The 21558-nt window shown below is 43.5% G+C and overlaps 1 protein-coding gene across 3 annotated transcripts in view; it reads left to right on the top strand.

Annotated features, from left to right (window-relative positions):
• The window catches only part of SHB (SH2 domain containing adaptor protein B), a 173946-nt gene that overhangs the window by 86180 nt on the left and 66208 nt on the right, over positions 1-21558 (top strand). For all 3 annotated transcript variants that reach the window (XM_061634369.1, XM_061634374.1, XM_061634379.1), the window contains exon 3: positions 17077-17292. In XM_061634369.1, the coding sequence (XP_061490353.1) occupies positions 17077-17292 (216 nt within the window). The remainder of the gene's footprint in view (positions 1-17076; positions 17293-21558) is intronic.

Raw genomic sequence — 21558 nt, 5'->3', positions numbered from 1 at the left:
GAGATTTGGGGGGCGGAGGTCCATTGTGCAAGCACAAGTCCTTGCGCTGGTGGAACTACTTACTTAGCACTGCATTGAATACAACTCTGAATTTCTTCTTCCAAGCATGTATGGAGTTCCATGACAGAATGAAGACACATGAACAGGAACAGCTTCAGCTGTCTCCATATGCACAATTGCCCACCAGCTATAGTTAAAGAAATGGCTGCCAGCTGACCACACATACAGGCGGGTTCATAATACTACCATTTCATAAACTCTGAACTTGCTCCAGTGACCTCCTTGTGTAAATATTTTTGATGAATTTATAGGAACTTTGCTGCATTAACGACACTGCACCATCATTGATCCAAACTTCAAAACGAGGCTGTGTGCTTCAGTACACTTTCCATAACTGTTGTGGCAGCATTCTGGGTTGTGATGAGGGCAGAGATAGTTCATTAAATGAGTACTTGTGTTTAACCTAATAGCCTAAGGTATAAGAGGGGGAGGAAGAGGGTGGTGCAGGTCTCTTGCTTTTCACCTCCAACCCTGATGTAGTTAAAAATGCTATATGGGTGTGTGTGTAATATTATTCCACAATGAGTATTTCAGAGTCTGGCACTACTGGCTTATGTTATGAGTTGATTCAGAGTCCACAATATTTAGGGTATGCCCAGAGGTATCTCTACATTTGAGGCTGCTCTCCTCAACCCCCATCCTGGAAGTGAAGAAAAAGGAACAGTGCATCCCAATACTACAATGTGGTGTCTCCCATTTTCTGCTATGTAAATGTACTGCCTCCAAGTCGATTCCAGCTTATGGCGACCCTATGAATAGGGTTTTCAAGGGAAGCGGTATTCAGAGGGGGTTTACGATACTGACTTAGATCTGAGAGAGTCAACTGCCATCCTGGGGTCCTGCTGGGAGGAAGGGCAGGATATAAATCAAGCAATAAATAAATAAATAAACAAAAAAAAACTTTACATTGCCTGCTAGAGTACACTGGGGAAAATACTCTTGTGTGTTCATCCCAGTCTCTTCTCCCATTGTGTGTATGCACATTGCGTGACAGATGGACACCTAGGGTAATACAGGCACATTCACGCTACCATATGCATGCATTTGCACATTTACCTCATACATGAACTCATATACGAGCCATGAGATTCTTTCAGCCCACACACAGATTTCTTTTCCATGGTAGTGAATCGAGTAGGATAGATTAGCCTCTTTTCTGTCCTCCAGACAACATACCTGTCTTCTCTTCCCCCATCTGCAGCATGTAACCTTCATTGGCACTGCTTTGAAAAGCACACAGCAGTTGTTCAGTTATGCTGTGGCTTCTGGTGAAGTCTGCCTTGGCACAAATATTGGATCTTGCAACCTGCCCAGCCGCATCTGTACAGCAAATACGTAATAGCTCAGGTGGTCTCCTGGATTTGCTGTTGGATAAGCAGGCAGCAGAAATGGCCAGCAATACTTTCAATCAGTTGCATCTGATACACCAGCTATATAACTTTTGAGAGCCAAGACTTTGCCACAGTGATCAGTGCCTTTTGTAACCAGTAGTGCCTTTTGGCTACGATAATGCACTCTATGTGGAGTTGCTATTGAACATAGCCCATACGCTGCAGCCAACAGTGAATGCTCCAGTCTGCCTGCTGGTGAGCGTTGGTAGGTGCCAGCAATCAATTGATTCTATGCCAACAGCACTGTTTGCTGGGGAGATCCTAGACCAAATTTAAGATGCCAGTTCTTGTCTTTAAAGCCTTTCATGGCCTTTAACAGCACAAGGAAGGGAGTACATCTTCCTGTATGAGCCCACTCACCTTCTAAGACAGCCTCTCCCTATTTCGTGTCCTTCATATGTTTTGGACTGTAATTCCCATCATCCCTGTATATTTAGACATGCTGGCTGTGGCTGATGGGAGTTGTAGTCCAAAGATCTAGAGCATACCAGGTCAGGGGAAGACTCTTCTAAGGTTAGTGATGGCTCTACTCGGATATCATATTTTTCCCCCTGAAGTTCCTCATGGTGTCTAGATGCCTTTTGTAAGGCCCATCTATTTTGAGAATCATTTGGAAGAGATGGAGGGAGGGATGTGCTTTTCTTGCTGTTGCTTAATATTTAACGGGCTTTTAATGTTTGTTTTATTGTATGGCATTTATACATTGTTTCGGCTGATGTCAAGAACTGCTGTGTGCAATTGTAAAATTGGTGCTTAATGGGGTACAATTGCCCCTGAAAGACCAAGTCCTCAGCCTGGGGGGTTATTCTTGACTCCCAGCTGTCCATGGAGGCTCAGGTCTCGGCTGTGAGCCGTGCGGCGTTGTATCAACTCCATGTAATACGAAGGCTGCGCCCCTACCTTCCAAACCATCTCCTCCCATTGGTGGTACATGCCCTGGTCTCCTCTTACCTAGACTACTGTAATGCGCTATACGTGGGGTTACCCTTGAAAACGGTCTGGAAGCTGCAACTGGTACAGAATGCGGCAGCTCGCCTGATTAAGGGTAGCCGCCGGCGAGACCACATTACTCCAGTGCTGAAGGAGTTGCACTGGTTACCAGTTGCTTTCCAAGCCCAATTCAAGGTGTTGGTTTTGACCTTTAAAACCCTGTACGGTTTCGGCCCAGTCTATCTGAAGGAGTGCCTCCAACATCATCAATGTTGCCGCCCAACACGATCAGCCTCGAAAGACCTTTTCTCTTTTTTTTTTTTACAATAATTTTTTATTCAAATTTTCATAAAACATACAAAACAAAATCATAAAACATTCAAAGACAAAAAACAAAACAAAACAAAAATGATTAAACAAAAAAATAAAATGTTGACTTCCCTTTGTCGCAGATCAAATCAGTTATAGGTCTACAATATATAACAATCCTGTCTCTTAAATTATATTATAAAATCACTTTCCTCCAGTAGTTGTCTTAATTAATCATCAAATCTCATAAACATTACTTTATTCTTTCCACAAAAAGTCAAAGAGAGGTTTCAATTCTTTAAGAAATATATCTATCAATTTTTCTCCAAATAAACATGTCGATTAATCCATCTCGTTAATAATAATAATAATCTTATTGTCATAACCATAGTCCAAATAAACATATCGATTAATCCATCTCATCAAAATCTGTTAGGTCCAATAATTTCAATAGCCATTATTCCATTATCCCTATTAATTCCATCTTCCATCTTCAATAGTCCTCAGTAATTTCAGTGTCCAATCTTCCATTATCAGTATTCCATAATAATCTTGCTGTCATAGCCATAGTCATATAATAAGAGTCTGATGGGAATTTCCTCTATCCCAAATATTTTCTTGCCATCAATTCTGAATAAGTTGCTGAAATATTGTTGTAAAGTCATATCTCTGTTCTTCTTTTTTACAAAATGCACTGGCTCATCTCTTGAGAGTTTTTCCATTGTCACATGGCTGCTGTTAATTCCATAGATTTTCTCTATATCAAGCTCCATCACGTCATTCCAGTCCAGAAGATTATCCAAGCCATTGATAACTTTATCTCTAATATCTTCATTAATTTCTTCAGAGATAACGTTAAATTCCAAACAGTAGATTTTATTTCTAATATCCATAAACTCCAGATCTTTTTCCAATTCCACATTTGTTCCAATCTCCAGGGCTTGTATCTTCCCTTTATTTTTTCTTTTCTCATCTCTGATCTCATTCTCCTCTCTCCCAGGATCCCCTATTTCTTTAAGCTCCTGCGTGATTTTGCTCAGTTCAATTTTCAGCTCCTTACTGCCCTGTCGCAGGGTTTGTTTCGTTATCTCAATCTCATCCATTATTTTCTGAAACATAATTACTTCCAGATTCTCAGCCACTTTCTTGATTGCCATTTTTTAAAACCACGAAAACAAAGCAAAACAAAAATAAAGAAGAACCACTTCTTATTTCAGCAACAATTGGGTTAATATTCCAGGCTTGATGACATCACAGTATAAACAGAGCAGCCTGCCTTATCTCTCTATGTTCAAGAATACAAAACAAATTTAGTTCCCAGCATCAAAACAGTTAGCGGCGTCTTGAAGAAGCAGATTCGTCAAAATAAAATAGACCAAAAAGAGAATAGTCCCAGACAATATAATGTTCCTCGGAATAGAAATCCCTCTTCTGTGTATATCTTTAGAATGCACTTCCAGGACAGCTTTTTGCAATAGAAACAGAGATAAGCTGTTAATTTCGTGAATAACAGAGAAGAGTTATAACTCACCCAGAAGCTCTTCAAAGCTGATTAAATTGACAAATCTCTTTTTGCTGCAACAATTTAAACCAAGTAAAAAAGAATAATAGAAAGAAGGGTGCTTGCCTGTTAGTCTGTTTTCTCTTTAAAGAAAAGATAAACGTATCGCATTAAACAGATAGAGCTTGTTCGGAAGTCCGTCCGGCAATGCTGGCTGGACCTTTTCTCATAAATTAATGAAATCCAGTCCTCCCAACAAAAACAGGCTTTTGAGGTTGATCTCTACGTTTCTCCCTGCCCGGGAGAAATTTCATCAGTCAAAACAAAAAAAGTTCTGACTGATTTATATCTGAATAAGCTTCTTTTGAGGCGGGAGCCCGTCTCAAAAGCAGGCACAAGCGAAGTCACCCTTCCCGGAAGTCCTCAAAAGACCTTTTCTCCATTCCACCAGTTAAAACAGCTAGACTGGTGAGAACTAGGGAGAGCGCTTTTCAGTCGTGGCACCCACTCTATGGAATTCCCTCCCAAATGACATCCGCCATGCCCCCTCCATGATGAGCTTCCGCCGGACCCTGAAAACCTGGCTCTTCAGGCAGGCCTTTGGGGTGGGTTAGATTTTAGTGTTATTGTTGGAATTTTAAGGCTCTAATTTGAATTGTATGTTTTTATGTTGTGCGTCGCCCAGAGTGGGCGGCTAATAAATTTAATAAATAAATAAATAAACAGGCCAGGTATAAATGATTTAAATCCACTTCTATAGCCAGGCCTTTCCCACCACCATGCCCTTCCTCCGGGGAAGCCCTTCCACTTGCCATGAGCTGAGCCTTGCCAATAAGAATGAAAGCAGCATAGCGGAGAAGGGAGGCATGAACAGCTGGGGAGGGGAAGGAGACTATGCTGAGGAGGAGGAGAGCTATTGTACCTGCAAAAACAAGGATGCAGCATCGCATAAGGAGCTGGAGCTCCATGGCATACTCTGATATTACAGTAGGGATGAGGTCTGTGTCTTTTAAAATAAAACGAATAGAAATAAAAGGGGAATGAGCCATTACGTAGGGTTTTTTTAAAAAAAAGGGTTGATGAGCCAAGTTCTTTTAGAGCTAATACATAATTTTGACTGTGGGTTCTTCGTTTTTGTTCAAACGTGGTTGCTGAGTGAAGTACGGGGGGGGGGAACTCAAGCAGTGTGGTTGATGCTGTCACATGGAATACAAAACCAAACAATTGCCTTTCCTTAAGAATGATGGAGTGAAACAAAAACATCATCATCATCTTAGCTTTTGCATAAATAATTCCATATGTTTCTAATCTATCTCTACAACAGTAAAGAACGCTGTGGTTGATGTGACTGAGGGATGCTCTCTTAACAAATAAGAGCTTGAGAGCAGCCAGGTCAGACCAGTTCAGCTTCCTGTTTTGTGCCTTCTGAGGAGCCCTCAAGTAGGACGTGAAGGTTATGGCTCACTCACACTGTCGCACCCTCCACCTGCTGCCCTGCACCAAGCTAGTATGTAGTGACATGCAGCCGTACATGTCAACTTTACAAATAAGGTTACACAAGCAACCCATCCTCAGTTTTTCTTTTATTTTACTAGCTCAACTATCTTTAAATTCCTTGTTAGTTATTTGTGGTTCATTAATAGCCAGGAGGTGGCGGCTGGGCAGAGGGCGTTCTAACTTACAAACCAAAGTACATGTTCCTGTGAACAGTGCCTAAATACTGATTGATGTTAAATACAGGTAGAGTTCTTCCCTGTGTATGATTTCGTGCAGCCCATATTAGAAAGCAAAGCCTTTTCCTAAAATGGATTCAGTAGTTAAAGTGGGGAATGGAAATTGTGAGGGTAATACCAAAACAGCTGGCACAGAGTGAAGTGAGCAGGAGACTAAAGAGACATGAGAAGATGAGCAGCGGAGGGAGGGGGACGAAGTCAGGGCCTGAGACGTGAAGAGTGCTAAACATAAGGACTAGAAGATCTTATTTTTGAATGCTGGTTAAGTTTAACCATTCCAGAGTGAGTGAAGCAGTGAGCTTTCAGCAGCTTGTATGTAATCTGTACTCTGTGTGCTTAAACACTATTTTTTGGTTCATGTGGTCTCTTTGATATTAACCCAGCTCTTGACACATGTAATATGTATTGCACTCTGACCTCCACTACATGGTTTCCTCCCTGTAGGAAATACTGTCACATAATTTCCATTGCATACCAGCTTTCCTTTATGTTCTGTAGGAGAAGGTGAGCCAAGTTCTCAAACTAAGGAAATGAACAAAATATCCTAACCTTTTGTACAGGGAAGTGACTCTTATCTAAGTAATCCAGCAGGAATATTTTCTACCTCCTCAAAAGGCGCTTTGAGAGTGCATCCGTTAGAACATTATCACAAATCAGGCTTTGTTGAATATTCCTCCTCTGTGGTATGCAATGTGCTAGTCAATGTGATCCAGTAGTTTGCTGGTGGTGGATTGATTTGTGTGGTTGGGCACTCCTACAGAGCAACAATATATCATTGAGAGTTGATGCAGGTATAACACTGGCTCCTCCTCAGTGAAGGCTAAGAAATCCAGAGCCATCTATGGGTCACATGCTCTCTTCTGTTCTTGAGAAGAAATTTCCCCCTTATTGTTTTAACTTTGTTTTAGGAATACTTCAGCACTGGGGTTAACTGGGATTAGAGTTAGCTAGGATTCTTGCCTAACTGGAAAACCAATGTGAAACTGCAGTTCAAATCTGCATTAGTCCTAACTGTGGTTTATATTTGTGCCAAGCAAGGGATTAGGTCTTGGGAGGGAAGAGAGTACAGGGTCCCACAGCTGGCTCCTGGTCTCTTAATCTCAGTTAAGAGAGAGCCAGAGTTGCATCTGCATTTGCCTTGGGTAGCTAACAAGGGTTAATTTTAAAGGAGTGGGGATAGTGTGTAAGAATGGGCTGAACTGTCATGCTAGTTGCTCCAGATTGATCTCCTGCCGTTTGTTATTCAGTGCTTAATTTCCAAAATAGGACGTTATGGGGCTCATACGTGTTCTGGAGGCCAATTCTCTGAAATGTGGATATTGAGCAGCAAGGGAAATCTACTCTGCAGATACAGTAATTAAATACAATTTCTGGGAAGGAAAGGCTCAGATATTTATTTATTTATTTATTATACTTGTATACCGCCCCATAGCCGAAGCTCTCTGGGCGGTTTACAGTAACTAAAAACAAATACAATTTAAAATACATCTTTTTAAAAAAACAATTTAAAACACAATTTAAAAATATTGCTAATACGGCCAGTGATATGGTTGATGAGATCCCTGGAACTGAAAATAAGTCCCTGGATTGGGGGGGGGGTTGTTTACATATGCAGCAAATTACATAATATGCCAGGATAGAGGAAATTGACACTTAGAAGCACTTCAGGTATAAGGGCCATAGCTAAGTGGTTCAGTCCCTGCCATTTTCAGGTAGGGCTGGGAAAGACCCTCAAGTCCTGGAGGGCTGCTGCCAATCAGGGTAGACAATACCAAGCGGTCTGACTTGGTATAAGGTGAATAAAGTTATTTCGGTCCATGACCAGCAAAGACTTGGTATAAGGCAGCTTCCTATTCCTATTTGTCAGAAAACACAACCTGAGTTGACACTGATCTTTTGTTAAAAACTTTTTGTTATAACTTTTAGAACACAACACAGTAAGAATTACAGTATATGCCCACTGTGAAGCCCCCACTCCCTTTGTGTCTGTGTGAGCCACTGTCCTGTGTGCCTTCTGATTGGAAGGGGGCAGTCACAGATCAGTGTCTCATGCAGAGAAGCAGTAGACAGCCTCTTCTGAGAACAGATCATTCGGCTGAATCTTGACATCAGGAGTATAGAATCCATCTTTGCATGTACACCTTGCTTCAGGCCAAGAAATTTTAAACATAACAATTTGCTGAACAAACCTTTAACGCATAAGGAAAGTCTCAGGGAAAGAAGGGGAAACGCGGCAGGGGAGTCAAAAGAACACAGCAGGAACTGCTTGCCAGTGGTTTGCAGTCAAATTGCTGTCAGCCTCTCCCTGCCAGCTGTTGTTGGCTTCTGTAATACTATGACTAATTCTTCAATAGCAGTTCTCTCTAAGGAGTGTAGCTTTCCCCTTACAGAAGGCTCCTTTTACTTCCTTGGGATGCAACACTGAACTCTGGAATAACCTGCAGCCCTTCCTTCTGAAATAACTCTCTTTTCTTGTCTGCTTCCTTTAAAAAAAAAAATTACCACCTGGCTTGGTTCATCTGTGAACAGAGTTTCCTAACATCAGATAGCTTCGGCACGTTTTTCTGAATTAAAAATTGTAGTTGCATGTCACTCTTTCGCCCCCAGCTACTTAATTTTTAGAACACAACACAGTAAGAATTGCGGTATATACCCTCTGTGAAGCTCCCACTCCCTTTGTGTCTGTGTAAGCCACTGTCCTGTGTGCCTTCTACAAAGATGTGGTAGAGTGAAAACTGAGTGGAAGAAGGCAAGACTGGAGCGCTAAAATATGTAGAGACATAATGGGTGCCACCTCCATGGGTAGGTGTTTGGGACTCTTTAAGGGGTTTTAAATTAATGTATACCTCATGGCAACTACCGTATCTCAACACACAGTCTGAAAAATATTACTGCAGCTTGTTCTCCGTAGTAGCTTATTGTTTGAAGAAGGGCTGTTTACTTCATAAATTGGTACAAAATGTAGCCATTCTGTGAATATCTACAAGTGGGAGGACATTGGTTCATTCAATGTATTTCTGTATCTTGTTGCTGAAAACGTTTTTGGCGTTTCATTGCTTGCTGTTTGCTGCCCTGGGCTCCTTCTGGGAGGAAGGATGGGATATAAATTTAATAAATGTGGGAAACTGGTTGTCTCTCAAGTGCAAAAATGCCTGCACTTGAAGACAATACTGTAGCAGGCCAGATCTGCCCACCATCCATGACAGTGCCTGGCCCAGTTTCTACCATTATGTTAGCTATGTGTTGTGTTGTGTTGTGTAAGAAGAAGAGCCTGTAAATGGCCAGATCCCTGGGGTGGGCAAGCAATACTTATATGAGAAATGACACACAAGACATATGTTATCACTCAAGGGGGGCTCTGTGCTTGCTCCGTGCTCTCTCTACACACCCACACAACATCATAAAGTTGAGCAGCTTGTTAGTAACAAATATTCACAAGTGCATGTTGAGGTACACTAGCTTATAGCTATTGATGCATATTTTTCATACTCCATGTCTGTTGCTCTCCTTTAGCCCTTCAAAAACTGGCAGGCACCAACTTTGGCATAAATAGTAGTAAGTTGTGCTCTATCTAGAAATTGATTTCATTGGCGAGCTGTTCAGAAATATGTGTTGCACAGAAACCTGATTTCCAGCGTGTTATCAGCACTGTCAGGTCCGGTTAAACAAAAGCTCACTTAACATGGATTTTTAAAAACAGAAAGTGACTGAATAGTCAGAATAGGAGAAGCAGGTAGCAATAAGGCATCTGGCATTGAATTTGTAGACAAAATGTGCAAATCCGTTTGACTTCCTTATAACTGATCTGTTTGGGCACACTGTTTGGAGTTTGACACAGGGTTGAATCAGGCCAGATTTGTCATGGCACAGTAGATTAGTCTGCTGGTTAATGTATGTCTGTATTTAATTACCCTGTATCAGCAAGGCATGATGTAGACCTTCCCACACGCTCAGTTCTGCACTGAATGCTTGCTTCCTTGCCTGCATTGATGTCACAGAGGTTGTAGATTCTTTACATGCACAGCTATAAAGAGCTGATTTAGGGGGTGAGGGAGACTTATTGCTTACTAGCAAAATGGCTGTCATCATCACGGGGCAAAATGTACGTGGAGGGAGAGGCCGCCTTAAAACTGATCAGAGTGAGTCTCACGGCCCATCCAGGTAGAGCTGGGAGTGAACCCTGCCTGAAACCTTGGATAGCCACTGCCAGTCAGTGTAGGTGATGCTGAACTCGATGGAACAGTGGTCTGATTCAGTGTAAGGCAGCTCCTGTGCTGTTTTTGAGTGGGATTGAATCACATACTTGCAAATTCAGGTTGCACAATTAAAGTTGATTTGGTGCTCTTACACAACAAACCTACCAAACCCCCCTCCATTAGGCTTTCTGCAATAATGACAGGAAATTCACTGGAAAGTATGGGTTTGCTGCAGACGGTACAGTTTGCTTCTATGTGTGCGTAGAAGAGCGTGTGCATGTATGCACATGCGCACACACACACCAGTGATCTCTGCCAGTGAGGTCTGCAGCAATGGCCCTGGTGACAACCATTTGCTTCTATTGGAGAAATTGAAGAGCTGCACCCAGGAACAGCATTGGGGATGGGGCTAATGATTTCTCTCACCATGGCAAATCCCGGCCATTGAGAACTCACCTGCCTCCTATCTGCGGAGGGGAGTCCCATCCTAGGCTCTATTTCTTGATCATGCTGCAGCAAGGAAGAATATTTGGCACTAGTACCGGGCACTTTGCAAGCCAAAAAGACAGACCTCTGTCCAAGGAGTTGTTCAGGCTACGTTTTGTCAATGGGCAAGGTCATGGTGGCAGATCAAGGAGTGGCAACAGACTGTGGGGAAAAAATGGGAGAGGCTGTCCTGGCTCCCATCCCAAAACACCACGATAAGGCTTTTGTTTCAGGTAACAGAGAGAGGCTTCTTCAGCTCGATGCAGCTTTGGTGGAGGGTTCAGGTCATTGGAGTCACCAGTCAAGAGTCTAAGAGCAGGGCCTGGAGTACAGGACTGGGTGGTAGCAATGAAGATGTCCCTATGAGTCTCCGTGTCCTTCCTGCCTAGCTTCAAAAGAGCTAGGCCTGGCAACCTCACTCCTGGGCCTCTCGCCCTGCACAGGAAGACTGCACTTGGAGGCGGTGCTTCTGTGAGGGGGCTGCAACTGCTGGCGCTGATGGAGGCAGCATTGAGCTCTTGGCAACAACTCCTCCTGCTCTGCCACCCCTCCCACTGAGTGAACGGCATTCCTGGTACCCAGTGACGCATCCTGATCTGGGGATGAGGCAGGACAAAAACCAGAGACTCTATCCCTAACACCCTGTGTCAAAGGGGCTGGGTCCTCCTCCCTCCCGGTTGGCTCCAGGTCCCCTCTTCTTCCTCCTCTTCCTCATCTGTCAAACACTGCCACCCCAGTCCAGACCCTGTTGGAATTGCAGGGCTCATGACAGAGGGAAAGTAGTAAGCATAGGATGAGCGTGAGTGATGACCATGGCTATCCCATTAAAGTTGCTTTCCTTCATTAAAACCAAAAAGTACAGTACAAATCTGGGAGTGTTACACAGACCTTCATGGCTGTCTCTGTAGAATTTCTACAGTCCAAAGTACCCCCATAGGCCCCCAGTCCTTGTGAAGTTGGCCACTTTTTTCATGCAGGAAACCTTTCAGATGAAGGAAGGCATGGATGTCTGTGTTTTGTGGAACAGCCTCCCCAGCCTGCACATCTGTTTGAGATGGAGCCATGAGAGAGGTTGGCTGTACTCCATGTCAGTTCCCAGCTATCTTCTAGGCCCTGCAACCAGTTGTCATGTTTGGTTAGGACAGATTTAAACAAGAGAGGGGTAATCTGGTTCTCAAAAGAGCCCAACTCACAGTGACTCATAAGACTGGGCAAACAGCAACTGTTGCTGCTCCAAGAGGTCCCTTTCCTGTTTCCTCCAGGGCACAGGTATTCTGCACAATGGCGTTTTTGGGGAGCTGGCACAGAATAGTTAAGGATGGAGGCCCCAGCCTTTTAACCCACATTCTAACAGCTGTCATTTCTGGATCCTGGAGCAGCTGCATGACTTTTCATCTCTGTTCCTTAACACTCAGGGGATTTAAAGGCCAGTGGAGCAGAGCTGAGTTTAATTCAGAGTTTTGACATGCCAACACTCTTGCTCACTATCCGCACAGTGCCTCCCAGAAGTTTGCACTTCTGCAGGTAATGCTACAGCCTACCCCAGTTAAGTGGGGCAAAAGAACCCAGCTCTCTCCAGGTCAAGAATTCATATTTCCTTCCTGCATTATTTGGGTTGTGTGGACACTGAATTATTTTTCATTTAAGCACAGAAGAGCACTGGCTGGACTTCCAGCCATTAAACCTTTGTTCCCATCATAAGATTTCCCCCCCCACATTATCCTCTCCCCCGGAAAAAAAGATATGTGCAGCAGCATTCATATAGTTAATGGTTTGTTGTGAATGTAGAGGAGGCTCCTGCTTTGCTCCTTCCTTCCAGCCAGCAGGACCAGCAAACCACAATCCCTGGCTTAGCATTACATCCAATCTGGGGATCATGGTTTGTTTTACTCCAGGCAAACCACTCTGTTAAGCGAAGGTTTGTTCTTGGCTTACCAATTGTGGTTTGTTTGAGTGAGAGAAACCACAATCTCCAGATTGGGTGTAATGCTAAGCCAGGGATTGTGGTTAGGTGCACCCATTGGCCGAAGGGAAAGAGTGAAGCAAAAGCAATCTCCTCGTCATTGTTTTCTGTGATGGAGGGGATCAGAATGAGGGGGTAGCGAATGGAGGAGCTGCTTAATTTCAACTGCCATTTTCTTGTTCCAAACCAATACTCCCCATAAAGCAGATTTTCCCTCCACAGGTTTTTAAATATATGTTTCTCAGCATTAAAGCCCTGCTGGGGGGTGGGGAGTCACTAGAGGAGGGCTGATTTTGAGCCAGTAGGGAATGGTATAATGTGCACCTCCCCCTGCTCTGCTGCCTCTTTACTCCCAGTCAACCTCCTCCCTAGGACGTGGCTTTTTCACCTTTAAAAGGCCTTTCAGGTTGCGCATGTCACATGTAGCTTGATTCTCAATGTTTAACAACCTAATTGGGTTTTCCTAGCTGTTCTTGAGAGTGAGCCAACTTTGGTATGTGTTGCTTTTGTTTTTTTCGCCTGGGATTTTTCTGGTGTGGCCAGACAGCGTGCCCGAAGTTTCCCTGCTGGATCTTCCTAAACTTTTTCTGATTTCTAATATATATTGTTTCACATTCTTCTTTCTTATGGTTTGGAAAGGGAGGGATTAATCATGACACGCTTTAATTGGCTCCCTACTCCCTCAACACCTAACAAAGATTATTTCTTCAGTTTCTGTCCTAAGTGAAGTATGTTTAATAGTCAAAAATTAAACTCAGCTTTTGAGAATCTTCACTGATTTTTAGGATGGATTGGCTTGGTTTCCAACATTAGTTTAAAGATATTGGGGACCCTATGCTAACCCTGTGTCTTGGATCTCCTGCCAGATTTCATATGCAAGATAAAAAACCCAGACTCAAGAGAGTTACTCTATATTGTAACCGCTAGTTTATGAGAACTGCAATTAGAATCAAGCTGCAATCCTGTGCATACTAAATAGGGGTAAATCCCTTGAATTAAGTGGAATTTACGTCCAAGTAAACCTGCAAAGATTTGCATTGGGAGAATATGTTCAGACCAGCAGTTTGATACAAAGGACAAGTTCATAAATCACATTAAACCATGGCTTAAAATAAACTGTGGTTTAATGTGAGTGAGCAGTTCTCATAGCTGCAGGTGAAACAAGGCAGAGTGTCATCCATACTCAGTCTCATGGCTTATTTTCCCCCAAAAAACCATAAGTGGTAACCAAGGTTTGTTCTAGGCTTCACAGTCGTATGGATGGGCCAATATAGACAACGGCACTCCATCAAGATAATAATCTAGCAGTGGCATTTTGTGCCTTTTGAAGTTTCATTTAACACTCATTTAACAGCAGGCCCATGTGAAGTGCATTGCAGTTGTGCAATTTGGAAATTACTTGAACATGAATGACCATGGCCAGGCCTGATTTCTCCAGGAAATAATGCAGTTGATACACCAGCCGAACCTGATAAAAGGACATGCTAGTCACTGCCACCACCTGAGCCAGATCATAGTACATCTGCAAGCTTCAAGCCTGTGTCTTCTGTTGGGTTTTATGAGATAAAAACAACTGTAGTTCTGTCTCTAGCAGAGTAAAATTGACAAAACGGAATTGAGCACTAATCAGCCCCCCCCACACACACAGACTTGCTGAATAAAAGAAACCAAGTTTTCTTTAGTAAAAAGTAGTAAATAGTTTTTTACTCACAATCTTTCATACATCAGTGATGCAGGCTCATCTTGGAGAGAAAAGGAATGAGGTAGATAGAAGGTTCAGGCCATGATTAGGATGTTCTTCTGTGGCTAGAAAGGAAGGGAGGGAGAAAAGTGATAGGCAGGATAGGAAGAGACAAACGTTAAAATTAACAGTGCAATCCTCTCCACATCTACTCAGAAGTAAATCCCATTGAATTCAGTGGGCCTTACTCCCAAGTAAGTGGGTATCGGATTGCAGCCTCAATATCACAGAAGTGCTGGTCTGGGTTTATACTTCCCATTTTAGTGACCCTTACCTGTTAATAACATTTTCTATGACATTAGCATTGGGTGGGGGGTGGGGGGTGGGGGAGGGCATACTATTGCTGAACTATATTAATAAGCATGATTTTACAACAAAAGAGCATTTCAGAATTAAGAGATCAAAGGATAATGTTAATAATCACAAAACTAGGGCATTATAATGTAATCTTCAAAGAGAGCTTGGAATAGTCTCTGTGAAGCCTTTTGTTCAGAACCCTCTCTTGATTGCTCTTGCGCACACACGCACCCATACAAATACTCCCCATGGCTTTGTAATTCCCAAAGCTAGACTCCCAATTAGAGTTAATGCACCTTATGATTCCTTGTTCATTCTGAGGTACATTTTAAAGCTTAGAGCAATAGTAGCTATTACAGCTTTCATGATGGAAAATGCCCCAGTTCTGCCTCTTATGTATAGCTGATACTTAGGTATTCTGGTCCAGGCAGAGCTGTCAGAATCCATCATGCTTGCCCTGTGCTTGTAGCACAGCTTATGAAAGGGAAAGTGTGTTTTGATTTCACTTTCAGGGAAACCCTTTCCATTCACTGTGACAGAGTAAAATCAAAATTCAAAACAAATTAATGGTGTTTTCATATTGGTACGCCTAGATGGTGGACTTATGGAGACAAAGTGCATAACCGTAGCGCTTCTGTTCTCCTTTAATCGTGGTTAAGAATTACATGTAAATACCAAAACTATGGTTAAGGATTAGTCACAAACCAGAAAGTGAACCATGGCTTGAAGTGAGTTTGCATTAACTATGATTAAGCATTAGATCTACATTGACCAAAGCATGGTTAAGGCAGTTTCCCAACATCTCCAGGCCTTTCTACCTGTTGGCTGCGTGTGTTTGTGTTGCTTAATTTCCTTTAAAGCAGCACCACAGCAAGCAGAGCAACAGCAGATGTTGAAGTGCGAGTGTGCCAGTGTGTGCGTGCATTTGCCTAAGAAAGCAGGCTTTTACCTGAGACTGGAGACTTAGTGAAATAAGAAAAGCTACTTTATTTATAGAAATACATTGTAGATAGAAAGGCAAACCTAGTTCTAACTAACTAACTAAGTTGGAGGCGTAACGCCCAGGTGCAGGAGTTAGCTCCATGCTAGGAGAGAGAGCAGAGACAAAGGGATGTCTCCTCTCTCCATGACAGTTGGGGAAGGAAAGAAGTGGAAAGGGCAGAAGGAGGAGGGGCAGGTAAGCTTCCCTAAAGACATAACAGTCTAGCGACAGAAGGAAATCAGTCACAGCATCACATGTAAAGGTAAACAAGCCTATCCATCTGGAGGACCCTAGCTCTATCTCCCTTCTGGAGCACAAACAAAAAAACAAAACAGGAGTTGCTCTTGCCCCACTTCCAACACTACCAGGGTTAAGACTAACCATGATTAAGTATTGCATCTGCATTAGACCAGTGTCTTCTCTCTTTTTGATGTTAGGTATAATATTCATGATTTCTTGCTAAAAGACAGGCAACAGCAAACTGTTACATCCCTTTTTGCTGAATTCATCAATAAACTATAAAAATAACTTGTGACTTAAAGCAAATGGTTGACAAGTCTTGTGTATTATGGATTTATAAGGCAAGAGGCTGCAGTTCATGCCTGAAATTGCCCAAGCCACTGACAATTTGATTCAGACCCTGAGGAATTTGTTTATTCAACCCTTTGTTTGTGTTCTTCTAGCATTCAACAAATCCTGTCTTTATTAGTTGAATATTGACCACCTAAAGCTGATTTCATGTGTGAATTTTAAAAACATGAGCAGCACATAATGTTAAACATGAATTGGAAGAGGGTCTGTGACCACCTAAGATGGGTAGTCTTCAAAAACTGAATATTAAAGTTCTGTATCAGATGCCAGATTTCATGTAAGATGCGGGCTTGTTCACGTATTCTGCAAACCATTGCAAGTGGTTCTGGGACACAGTAATTTCACAGGTCCTCTGCTTTTAACAGATACTCTCAAGAAGGCCTGAAGAACTAATAATACACTAGTAATTATGGCAACCTATCAGGACTTCTCTAAACCTGTTTTCACTGCCTACCTGGGACTGCCAAAACAGGGAGATTGTTGTGCCCCTAAAAGGCCATGGTATATGACTAGTAGACTGTTAGACTTGCTGGGTGTAAATCATAGAGTCTCTCTGTAAACTATTGCTTTAATTATAGTAGCATTTCTTACCTTCACTGATATTTTGGTTGATTTATATTGCCATCTGGCCAAATAGAAGTGAAAAGAACCTACTAAATGTTGCGAGTGTTCTAGTAAACTGTTATTGAAAACATTGATCTGTTTCATGTCTTTTTCTGCTTGAGAGGAAAAGTTAAATTTGGAAACCTTTTAGCAGCTTTCTGTTTCTGACCTGTTGTTGCTGCTGTCTTGATGTTGCATTCATCCTGTTTAGTAGGACTTCCCCACTCCCACTCTGCTGATTGCACGCTGCTGTAAGCAAGCAAATTAACCCAATTGTTTTTACTTTCCTATAGAATTCCAAAGGCAAGATAGTGGGAAGCCCCAGCAGAAAGACATCCAGCTTTATGACACACCTTACGAACCTGAAGGCAATGGTGTGGAGTCGGATTCTGAAAGCATAGTGAGTCAGCGCTTGAGAGAGAGCAAGTTGCCACAGGACGACGACAGGCCTGCAGACGAATATGACCAGCCATGGGAGTGGAACAAGGTTACCATTCCAGCCTTAGCAGGTGAGGGCCTCTGTAACAAATCTTTGCAGCTCTGTCTTGGGGAAAGCATTCAAGCATTTTAGAACATTGCAAAGGAATTCTAGTGGTTTTTATCATAAATAATTCTGATGGGACTTTTATGGCTGTTAAAGTTAATATAGCTAGATGGCATCTCAAAATTTCATGGGAGTGTCCCTCAGAATACTAGATAATGGGAATTGTCAGGGCCAGGGCAGAGCTATGGGGCATCTCTATCCAAATTTGAGTGTGTATGCCTAGCATTAGATCAGAGAGACAGAGTGAGGATGCTGTTGGTGACTGTCCACCCCACTGCCCAACTATCTCCCTCCCTTAGCTGGGGCAGCTGGTCTCAGCATTGATGTTGGAGTTCCCCAGGCTGGTTGTACTGGGTGATTTCAACATACATGCTGATGCTGAGCTCACAGGTCCAGCTCAGGACTTCATGGCCACCATGACAACCATGACAACCATGCGGCTGTCTCTAATATCATCTGGACCAACACATGTGGCAGGACACACACTTGATCTGGTGTTTTGTTTGAGACAGGAACAGGGTGATCTGAGAGTGTAGGGGTTCTTAGTGACTCCATTGTCATGGACAGATCACCACCTGACAAGATTTAGGCTTTGTGCCTGTGGTAACCTTTGCAGGCGTGGAGGGCTAATTAAAATGGTCCGCCCTCAAAGACTTATGGATCCAGATGGTTTCCCGAATGCCCTGGGGTATGTTCCCAGCATGGCTGGAGATACTGCCGAAGCCCTGATTAATCTCTGGAATATGGAGATGACCTGGGCGGTGGACACTATCATTCCGGAGCTCCTTCTCCCACCAGAGAGGGCTGATAATACACCTTGGTTTACTCAAACCTTGGGCCTGCTGAAATGGCAGGAACAACAGCTGGAGCAGCAATGGAGAAAAACTCAATCTGCTTCTGACTGAACAAAGTCTAGAGCTCACTGTTGAGCCTATCACGTGGCGGTGATGGCAGCAAAGAAATCTTACTTCTCTACCACCATTGCATCTGCTCAGTGTTGTCCAGCAATGCTTTTCCGGGTGGTCTGGAGTCTTTTGGGTTCTGGCCCTACACTGGATCCTGAGCCTTCAGTCACCTGCATTGACTGATTTGGACTCCCCATTAACTACATATGTGTCATACGTCCCTGAGGCTTCCTCTGGTCATTTTTCTATGGATACTTTTCAGCTTGTAAAGCCTGAGGATATGGACTGGGAGAAATGAGGGCCGCTACTTGCTCTCTTAACCCTTGCCCATCCTGGTTAATCAAATCAGCCAAAGGGGGAGTGGCTGGCTGGTTGGCATATTTACTTAATACCTTCCTAAAGGAAGGTTCTGTGCCAACATTGTTGAAGGAGGCTGTGATAAGACCTTTGTTAAAGAAGCCTTCGTTAGACCCTGCAGATCTTAACAACTTCTGCCCAATTTCTAATCTCCCCTTTTTGGGCAAGATGATTGAGAAGGTAGTGACTGCTCAGGTCCAAGCTTTCCTGGATGAATCTGATTATCTAAGTCCCTTTTCAATCAGGCTTCAGGCCTGGTCATTGGATAGAGACTGCCTTGGTCACCCTGCTTGATGACCTACACCAGGCATCAGACAGTGGCAGTGCATCCCTGTTGGTGCTGCTGCATCTCTCAGCGGCTTTTGATACCATTGACCATTGTATCCTTCTGGGCCATCTAGCTGGGATGGGATTGGGAGGCACCGTTTTACAGTGGCTCCAGCCCTACCTGACGCACAGGTCCCAGAAAGTTGTTCTGGGAGACTACTGCTCGACTCCTGGCTGCTGGCCTATGCCTATGCAGTCCTGCAGGGTTCCATTCTTTCTCCCATGCTCTTTAACATCTATATGAAATCACTGGGAGAGGCTATCTGGAGATTTGGAGTTCAATGTCATCAATATGCTGATAGCACACAAGTCTTTCTCTCCCTACCACCTGATTGGAGGAAGGGAGTGCTCATCCTAAACCAGTGCCTGGAGGCTGTGAAGGGCTGGATGTGGGCTAACAAACTGAAACTTAATCTAGACAAGACGGAAGTGTTGCTGGTCAAGGGAAAAACTGCACCAGGGACAGGGCTGCAACCTGTTCTGGATGGGGTTGCACTCCCCTTAAAGGACCAGGTCCGCAGTTTGGGAGTCCTTCTGGATCCTGCCCTGCTGCTGGAATATCAGGTGGCTGCAGTAGCCAGGAGTGCTTTTGGCCAACTCAAACTGGCTTACCAGCTGCACCCATTCCTGGAAGTAGTTGATCTGGCTACAGTGACATATGCATTGGTGACATGGAGGCTTGATTATTGTAACACACTCTACATGGGTCTGCCTTTGAAAACGGTTCAGAAATCGCAGTTGGTTCAAAATGCAGCAGCCAGAATGTTAACTGGATTGCGGTGCAGGGAGCATATCACCCCTGTGCTTTATCGACTCCACTGGCTCCCAATTTGTTTACAGGCCCAATTCAAAGTGCTGGTTCCAACCTTTAAAGCCCTAAACAGCCTTGGACCAATGTACCTGAGCAACCACTTATACCCATATGTACCTGCCCATGAATTAAGATCAGCTGCCTCTGGTCTCCTCTGTGTGCCTGGAATGAATTATGTCAGATTGGCAGGCATGCGGGAAAGAGCCTTTTCAGGTGTGGCCCCCAAGCTCTGGAATACCCTACCCCAAGAAGCCCACTCTGCTCCCTCCCTGATGGTTTTCTGGAGACTTCTGCAAACCATCTTGTTCCGCAGAGCCTTTGGGAGGGACTGAAGGTAAAGCCTGAAACTGATTTTATCCCCCCCCCCCATTTTGATGTTTAGTTTTTACCTCTTTAATCCCTTTTAATATCACTCCCCTGTATTTTTCTTAATTGTATTTTATGTATTTTTTTTATCTGTTTTAATGTTTTTGGGATTTTATTGGGCATGATTTTATTGTGAGCTGCCCTGAGTGCCCTATTGTAGGGTAGAAGGGCAGGATAGAAATATTTTAAACAAATAATAAATAAACAAAACCTTCAGGTGCTGGGATGCATGTTCATCCAACCCAGAGTCCCTAAAGTCAGTTGCTGGAAGCTTGAGCCCCACACTATTGGTTCCACACTCCTTGCTGTGGGCTTCCCTGACAGCAACAGCTAGGTGTGGGAAACTGCCTGCTGTGTTCAGTTTCGCACAATACCCTACAGAATTGCTATGTTGAGTGCTCAGGTGATTGTGGGAAATTTAGCATGGCAGGTGGCTTTCCATATTCGCTTGCTACTGCCAGGAGGATGGATAGGCAGGCCTTACAGATGCTGGTGCTGGGAAATTGGAGGCTGGCAGCTTCTCAGTGGTGTCAGATACCTATATATCAGCAATGTAATGGTCATTACAAACCATTCTCTTTCTCCCTCTCTCCTCCCCACCCCACCCCCACTTCAAGGAACTGAGCAATAATGCAAGCTAGGTTAGGTAATGACAACCCATTGTGACTTGATATTTGTGTGTGATGTCATAGTTATCACTGAAACTGGACATTTGAAAGAGGCTGGAGATATGAGACAAGGACCACAGAATCATAAAATAGTAGAGCTGGGCCTATTAAGGCCATAGAGGAGTGCAGAGAAAGGACGTAGCTCAGCAGTAGATCACCTCCTTTGCATGCAGAAGTTCTCAGGTTCAATCCCCAGCATCTCCAGGTAGGGCTGCAAAATATTCCCCTGCCTGAAAGCCTGGAGAGCTGCTGCCAGTTGTGTAGACAATACTGCGCAAGATGGGGCAATGATCTGGCTTGGTATAAGGCAGCTTGCTGTGTTCCTAAGGAGGAAACAAAATCTTTCTGTTTCCAGCGCAGACGGATTCATAAATGTAGGAGTGAAACAATAAATACTAAGGGCAGCATCTTTGGTAGAGATAGAGATTCCAGTGAGTAATATATTGCAGGGCATGCCAAGATGCACTTGTGCAGCTGGTATTCCTTGCTCATCTTACTAAAGCCATAATATTCTGCATTTTCAAAATACTAGTCCTGAGTTCTTCTTTCCAGTCACTTGTATAAATTGCCAAGGAAGCTGAGGTTCTCTGGAGGAGTAACAACAATGCAGAGTGGATTCTGATTTCCTGTGAACTGTCTGTGCTGCCTTTTGAAATTCAACCAATCTAGCATCCCAATAGAAATGGGAAATAGTATCAGCAATAATGTTCAGCCATTTCAGCATCTATTTCAACAGTCTAGAAATACATTTCTTGTGGTAATGGACTGGTCAGGTCATACTGTTACCTGAGGCATCT

This window comes from Rhineura floridana, chromosome 1, assembly GCF_030035675.1.
Source record: "Rhineura floridana isolate rRhiFlo1 chromosome 1, rRhiFlo1.hap2, whole genome shotgun sequence".
In the NCBI taxonomy this organism is placed as follows: domain Eukaryota; kingdom Metazoa; phylum Chordata; class Lepidosauria; order Squamata; family Rhineuridae; genus Rhineura; species Rhineura floridana.
The sequence above is the reverse complement of the archived record's forward strand: the minus strand, read 5'-3'. Positions and strand labels throughout refer to the sequence as shown.